General features: G+C 44.8%; 1 protein-coding gene across 2 annotated transcripts; it reads left to right on the forward strand.

Annotated features, from left to right (window-relative positions):
- The first annotated feature begins 3,637 nt into the window (after nt 1-3,637).
- LOC123046183 (uncharacterized) lies at nt 3,638-7,485 on the forward strand. Of its 2 annotated transcripts, none has more exons than XR_006422018.1 (3): nt 3,638-4,095; nt 4,365-5,977; nt 7,170-7,485. XR_006422018.1 is itself a non-coding variant. In XM_044469485.1 (3 exons), the coding sequence occupies exons 1-3, from the start codon at nt 3,962-3,964 to the stop codon at nt 7,197-7,199; spliced, it is 306 nt and encodes a 101-aa protein (XP_044325420.1). In that variant the 5' UTR covers nt 3,638-3,961; the 3' UTR covers nt 7,200-7,485. The 2 variants fall into 2 exon arrangements, 1 of the variants encoding a protein (XP_044325420.1); XM_044469485.1 differs by having other exon boundaries at nt 4,365-4,506.
- Nucleotides 7,486-7,752: the final 267 nt, after the last annotated feature.

Consider the following 7,752-nt stretch of genomic DNA (forward strand, 5'->3'; position numbering starts at 1 on the left):
GGCCGCCGCCCTTGTGGGCTTGCGCGGCTCGGTGATGTAGAACCACCTCGATTGCCACCCCTTGATGGAGTCCACGAAGGCCCCTTCGAGCCAAAGGACGTTGGGTAATTTACCCAACATGGCACCTCTGCATTCCGCTTGCGTGCCCTTCACAACCTTCGGCTTGACGTTGAAGGTCTTGAGCCACAGGCCGAAGTGGGGCCGGATGCAGAGGAAAGCCTCGCACACGACGATGAACGCCGAGATGTTGAGGATGAAGTTCGGCGCCAGATCGTGGAAATCTAGGCCGTAATAGAACATGAGCCCCCGGACGAATGGATGGAGCGGAAAGCCCAGTCCGCGGAGGAAGTGGGGGAGGAAGACAACCCTCTCATGGGGCCCAGGGGTAGGGATGAGCTGCCCCTCGTCGGGCAGCCGATGCGCGATATCGCCGGAAAGATATCCGACGTTGCGCAGATTGGTGATGTGCTCCTCCTTAACGGTGGAGGCCAACCATTTGCCTCCCGCTCCGGACATATTCGGAGAAGGTCGAGGCTAGATGCGCGAGCTTGGGCGTTGGAGCTTGAGTGTGCGGAGACGGATAAGCAAAGGAGGAAGAAGGCGTAGGTGAGAAGGAAAATCCTTATCCCTTATATATAGGCGGACGAAACTATGCGTCCCCCACCGGCTTGGTAAAACTCGCTTATCTCCCAAGCGCCACCGTCAATGGCGCGGTTGGGTTACCCACGTCCGTATTCATGAGAATCCCGGAATAAGGGGAACACGATCTCTGCTTCGACAAGACGTGCCAAGGAAACCGCTTCGCTAAACGTGCTGAGGTGGTATAGTAAAAAACAATTCAAACAAAGGCTTGGTAGCGGTGTGATGTCACGCCGCATAATACGTCAGCAGATTGGACTAGTGTACATTTTATTCTCTCTACGGTGGGATGTGGAATTTATTTTGCAGAGCCGGACACTATCCTGGTGTTCATGATCTTCTCTGGATTATTCAAGGGAGGAACCCGCCTTGCAACGCCGAACATTATGCGCGCCGGACTTATCGTCATTGAAGCCTGGTTCAGGGGCTACTGAGGGAGTCCTGGACTAGGGGGTGTCCGGACAGCCGGACTATCATCGTCCGCCGGACTCCAAGACTACGAAGATACAATTGAATACTCCGTCCCGTGTCCGGATGGGACTTTCCTTGGCGTGGAAGGCAAGCTTGGCGATACGGATATGTAGATCTCCTACCATTGTAACCGACTCTGTGTAACCCTAGCCTCCTCCGGTGTCTATATAAACCGGAGGGCTTTAGTCCGTAGGACACAACATACATTACAACAATCATACCATAGGCTAGCTTCTAGGGTTTAGCCTCCTTGATCTCGTGGTAGATCCACTCTTGTACTACCCATATCATCAATATTAATCAAGCAAGACGTAGGGTTTTACCTCCATCGAGAGGGCCCGAACCTGGGTAAAACATCCTGTCCCTTGTCTCCTGTTACCATCCGCCTAGACGCACAGTTCGGGACCCCCTACCCGAGATCCGCCGGTTTTGACACCGACAGTATGCACCTGAGGAAGTGTCCACCGACGCCAAGAAGCAGGCGAGGTTCCGAAAGGGACTTAGCCCCAAGCTTCGCCGTGATCTCCGTCTACACGAGTGCACCTCCTTCCAGAAGCTTGTGAACAAAGCCATCAGTGCTGAAACGGGCCAGACTGACTATGAAGCTACATGCAAGCATTCCCGTGATTTTGGTTCTTCATCCGGTTCTGGCTCTCAGAAGCGCCGGGTGTGGATTTCAAACAGAACTTTGCCAACCAGGTTCACTCCGAGGCCATCCTATGAGGCGCCTCGTCCAACCTAGCAGTATGCACCGCCTAAGACTTACGGTGGACCAGCCGCCAATGCTGCCCCATGCACTAACACTGTGAAATGCTTCAAGTGCGGAGAGCCAGGTCACTACCTTCGAGAGTGTCCCCATAAATACAACCCCAACCAGCCTAGAAAGTCCGTTGGCCGTGGTAAACCAGCGGGGAAGGTGTCCTATGCCAAGCCAGCCACCACTGCACGTGGCCATGTCAACTATGTCTCAGCCGAGGAGGCTCATGATGATCCCAACGTCGTTCTTGGTACGCTCCTTGTTAATTGTCATCTGGCATCTGTTCTTTTATGAGAGCTATGCTCGATTGCACAACACAAAATTCGGTGACATGCCCACCACCATGGAAATTCAAACTCCTGGCTCTAGATGGCAAACTTCTAGAGTAAGCCATGGGAATGAAATTCTTGTCGATAGACTGGTTTTCCTTGCATCTTTGATAGCTCTCAAGTCCTCGGACATAAACATCATCTTGGGTATGGACTGGATGTCAGCCGATTATGCTAAGATTGATTGTGCCACTAGAACTGTTCAACTTACACATCCATCGGGCAAGACAGTCAATGTGTTAACCCGAGTGTCTAAGCATCAGCTCTACTCTCTCAATGCCAGTCCTCTTCCAGACCTCGAAGACATACCGGTAGTCCATGATTTTCTGGATGTCTTTCCAGAAGAACTACCAGGTGTTCCACCTAACAGAGATGTCGAGTTCGTAATAGATCTTATTCCAGGAACTGTCCCAATCTCTAGAAGACCCTATAAGATGGCACCCCTAGAACTAGCTGAGCTTAAGAAACAACTCGATGAGTCCTTGAAAAAGGGTTTCATCCGTCCTAGTTCTTCCCCATGGGCTTGTCCCGTCCTCTTCGCCAAGAAGAAGGATGGTACGGATCGGATGGTTGTAGATTATTGACCCGTCAACTTGATCACAATAAAGAACAAGTATCCGCTCCCCAGGATCAACGACCTGTATGATCAGCTAGCTGGATCCTCAGACTTCTCTAAGATGGATTTGAGCTTGGGCTACCATCAAATCAAAATCAAGAACGAGGACATTCCCAAAATGGCCTTTGTTACTCGTTATGGCCAATACGAGTACACTGTCATGTCCTTAGGTTTAACCAATGCCCCAGCCACTTTCTCTCGGTTAATGAACTCGATCTTCATGGAGTATTTGGATAAGTTCGTCGTGGTTTACCTCGATAATATACTCATCTACTCCAAGAATGAGGAAGAACACGCCAAGCATCTAAGGCTAGTGTTGATGAAACTTCGAGAGCACCGCCTTTATGCCAAATTTTCTAAGTGTGAATTCTGGTTGCCAGAAGTAACCTACCTAGGCCATTTAATATCTGGTAAGGGTATTGCTGTCAATCCCGAGCGAGTTCAGGCCGTTCTTAATTGGACACCACCTGAATCAGTCAAGCAAGCTCGGAGTTTCCTTGGCTTAGCGAGCTATTGTCGCTGCTTTCACTACACCATGACACTACAAAGACGACATGCGGCTGTTGGTAAAAGTGAGCATCGCCGACACTTTTTTTGGCCGAAACTATTCCAACACACAGCATGTCAGTGTTAGATAAGCTCATGTCACATTATCTGTCACCAAAGCACCATGGAATCACCGACGTAATTTCTGTCGGCGTATGAAGTCTTTAGTGATTGTTTGTGTGTCGCCGATTCATGAGGACACAAAAAGTGTTGGCATTGTTTGCTTCGGCCCATATAAAAAAATTGGCGCTGAAAGAAGGCCATGCGCACGCTATGTGAAACACTCATTCGGGGCGGACTAGCAAAAAAAACACGCATCTCTATCGCCCCCTCACACAGAAATACCAACCTCACCTCTCTCCTCTCGTCACCCACACCCTAAACCTAACCCGATTCCGCCGCCGCCGCCCCCGCCCGTCTGCGCCGCGGCCCCCGACCTGCGCGCCGCCGCCCTTCCACTGGTCCCCTCGCGCCACATCATCCCGACCCCAACCTCCCTCTAGCCCACAGTGCACCATCCTCCCAGTTGCAGCAAGCCGTCCACCGCGGCAGGAGCAGCAGCGGCACCGAGGAGAAGCAGCGCCGTCAACCACCACCGGATAGATGCAGCAGCACCTTCCACCAGTGAGGAGAAGCAGTACCGTCAGCCATGGAGGATCCACCGTGGTTCTTCCTCCATCGGCAATGTCTGTTCCTGCGGATCTTCTTTCCTCCGCCCAGCCTACAAAATTCAAGAGGTAAGCTTTTGCCCCCATTTTACTGAACTGAAACTGAAACAGATAGATCTATCTTGCAGTGGTTATTTTAGTTCATCACAGATAGATCTCTGTTGCAATCACATGAACACATCAGTTTTAAGCTGAAGCAAATTATTGTAGATGTGTTTTGAAAATCTTAATTTGATCAAACAAAGCCACTGGAAAAAAACTTTTTGTGTCCCCACGTGGATGTGCTTTTTGTCTCTACATGGATCGAAATTCATATCGCTCTATAATGCCCTGCTCAGGGGAGATCGGGATGCTGCGCGCCGCGCCCTGCTTGGATCTGATGGAGCGGGCGAGGTAGTGGTCGGGGCATGGGATGGCGCCTTCGTCGTCAGACCATTGGGATTCAGCATATTTCTGCAGTCTTCTTCAGAGATCAGGAGGGTTCGATTCAACACAATTCCGGGCTTGGGTTCCTCTCAAACAAAATCATCTCGACAGCATTCCTCTTTTTTGCTTCTTATTAGTCAAACTCTGAAATCAATTTCTATATTTTAGTGGGTACTTAATTGATTTGATAGGCTATATCTACGTGTGATGCATCAACTAGGCTTTGTAAATGGATACATAGTGTTTTCTGGTTATTTTCTTCAATAATTATGTGTTCCCATTTCTCCCACTCAACATGTTACAGAATTTAGTGATTAACATTTATCTACCGAATTACAATTCAGTCAAGCATTACAATCTTTATGCCAAAACTAAACAATAGAACAAAGTCTGCGTGGGATTTGTATTGCCAGCTATGGCTTCAAAAAACAAAACCAATAGTAAGTTATTTATGTACTAATTCCCCTAATGATATTAGCATATGTTGTTTGAATTTAACTATTGAAGAGCACATGAATGGTACTAGCATCTAGGATTGAGGGATTAAAAGTTTACAAAATTTCAAAGAAATTGTATGTTGGTTTCATCTCTTTGTTGTTCTGAAATTGCCGCCCTTGTTGAATTGTTCTCTATCACATCTAAAGCAAAATTTTACAGTTAGCATATGTGATGGACTATATTTTTAATTGGGGCTCGAGTATAATGGACTGGGAATCATTCTCTTAATGATCTGGTACTCTTGAACTCGTGCATGAAACGTGCTTTTGTCATATATATTTCTCCCGAGGTTTGTGGGGAATAAGAAATTTAGATAAAGATATGATATCTACACATATAGTATATCTTAAAGTCTGAAAGTCAGTCTTTCACTGTCCCTTTGAGCCTTCTTCCCAACCTTTGAGGATGTACATAGCACCCTGCAGAGGTAACTTTTTTTAGATGTGTAGAGCACTTCTTGATGTTCATCTTACCAGCTAGATCTCACATGTAACAACTATGTGGTAGAATAAACTTTTGCAAACACAAGAAAAAATTGCATTCTGCTGGATTTTCTGTTACAGTTTTCATGTTGTTTTTTTCCTGTTGAGGGGGACTATTCAAATATACTGATGGTCTAAAAAAACCTATGTATACATTAACATAAAACAATTATGCAGAAAGTGGACCTTTTTAAGTTCAGGAAAACCGCTTGATGTCATTTCACTCGGTAAATGTCAGTCTGGTTTAGTGTTCTCTAAAGCTATTTGACCCCAGCTACATGGTCCAGTAGCAATAACAGCCACATGATGGCCAATTCAGAAATACCTTTAGTGATATGTTGGAGTACAACCACATGGTTAGAGTTTCCATGTTAAATCACTCCTTTCTTTTATTAATACTTATTTGGTGAAGTTCTTGGCTGCAATATTACAAATTTCATGTGAATGCTGTATTGAAAAGAGAGGTGGAGCTTGCTTGTGGATATGATGGAATGCAAACAATGGGCGATGCTCACCACATGTCCATTGCATGGCTATCAAATAGGGTAAAAATATATTTTATACATTTTCCTATTCTGGCGTAAACTATCACCTGATGCAAACTAATTGTTATTTTTGTTGATCAAACCTTGCACCAAGTCATGGTTGTCGTCATCGCAGAGTTCAGTTATTATTCCTGTCAACATCACCATGTTCTATCTGACACTTGGAACTGAGAGCAAGTAGTATACCACTACCAGTACCTCTAGTAGTGTGGATCAACATGTTTTTGCAATTCTGTTTTCGAAAGTATTTTATTTTCATTCATCTAGTATTGTGGATCGGCATGTTTTGTCTAGTTTATATTACATCTGTTTGTGACCTGGTACATCTATTTCTGACCTGTTTGTGTCCTGGTGCAATCTTCAATGCTTTTTTCTATTTCTCGTTCCTCGTTCTGTCCTATGGAGAATGGGGAAAACATGTGAAAGCTCAAGATCTTTCTGTAACTAAAAGTTCTATCATATGCACTAGTTCAATCCCATTAAAGTTCCACTAATGCGCTAAAATTTATCATTCCTGCTATTGATTCCTAGAATTTACTGGCCTTATCTCTCCTCCTGAATCTTTGGTTGATTGTTCCTCCTATACTGGATCATATTTACTGGCCTTATCTCTCCACATGAATCTTTGGCTCCCCTGCTATTTGATGTTGAAGAACTAACAAGTACTGATGGTTTCCTTAGGTAGGAAACATCATTTTGCACTATATCATCTCTTTTGGACTGAAAATATAGAACATAATTGTTTTGTACAGAACTTTTAGCAGCAGTCACCACACTATTTTTTATCATCTCTTTTGGACTGAAATAAATAACATTTTGTACAGTATATAACTAGCTATGAGGATGTTGATTGTTGTTGCACAGGAAACGACATTACATAATAAAAATATTCTTTGAGTTCTTATTATGGACTGACCTGGTACTGTAGCTTAGGGTTGTGTGTCAGATTGATATATTATGGAAACCCCGCTCCCGAGCAGGCCTAGTACAAGAATTAGTAAAACTTATTGTTAAGCAAAATGGTTTGCACGTCACTAACTTGGTATAGATCCACAACAAAACTCTAACATTGCTGAGAATAGGTTCGGATGCAATACAGTCCAGAAAATCACGTCTCTTCCATCCTGCCCTCATTTTGTTGCATGTCCTTCTCATTTTCTAAAATTGCTCAAAGATACAAGTTCTTTTGCAGGGACAAATGGGAGAAAGTACCATGTACTGAAGTTGATCTAGGATGTTTTGTTGTTCATATGGAAGTTGATGTCGGCTTGATCAAAGACCGGGTATCTCCCATAATATTTTGTAGTAGCCAAGTGATCGAACATTTGGTCTCTTGAGAACTTGCTCATCATATTTTGTAACTGGCCATGACCTGAATGCCGACTTGTATTTTTCCTTAATGGCTGGAGCTAACTTGAGTGAAGAAAACTAGTGAATCTTCTATATATGTTGAATGAATGCATTGGATGTTATCTTGTGATGAATGGAAGAGTGCAATTGGAATATTCTATATATGTTGAATGAATGCATGCATTTGCATGTTATCTTGTGATAAATGGAATAGTGCAATTGTATTGCGTACTGAAATGATTTGAATAATATGATTTTGATTGTATTGCGTACTGGCAGATAAAGTGTCGGCATAGAAATGGCCGTTGCACTATCTGTCGGCAGATGTAGTATTAGATAGACTGTCGGCATAGCTACGGCGTCACACAATCTGTCGGCATAGTGCAGTGCCAGATGAACTGCAGAAATGTCTGTCGGCGTAGATC

This window comes from Triticum aestivum, chromosome 2B (assembly GCF_018294505.1).
Source record: "Triticum aestivum cultivar Chinese Spring chromosome 2B, IWGSC CS RefSeq v2.1, whole genome shotgun sequence".
Taxonomy (NCBI): domain Eukaryota; kingdom Viridiplantae; phylum Streptophyta; class Magnoliopsida; order Poales; family Poaceae; genus Triticum; species Triticum aestivum.

What these genes read in the sequence shown, in the direction of transcription:
- LOC123046183 (XM_044469485.1), top strand. Translation starts at nt 3,962, where the DNA reads ATGCAGCAGCACCTTCCACCAGTGAGGAGAAGCAGTACCGTCAGCCAT. An exon ending in CAGCCTACAAAATTCAAGAG is followed by an intron (nt 4,096 to 4,364) that starts GTAAGCTTTTGC and finishes TGCCCTGCTCAG; the next exon opens with GGGAGATCGGGATGCTGCGC. An exon ending in CTTCTTCAGAGATCAGGAGG is followed by an intron (nt 4,507 to 7,169) that starts GTTCGATTCAAC and finishes GTTCTTTTGCAG; the next exon opens with GGACAAATGGGAGAAAGTAC.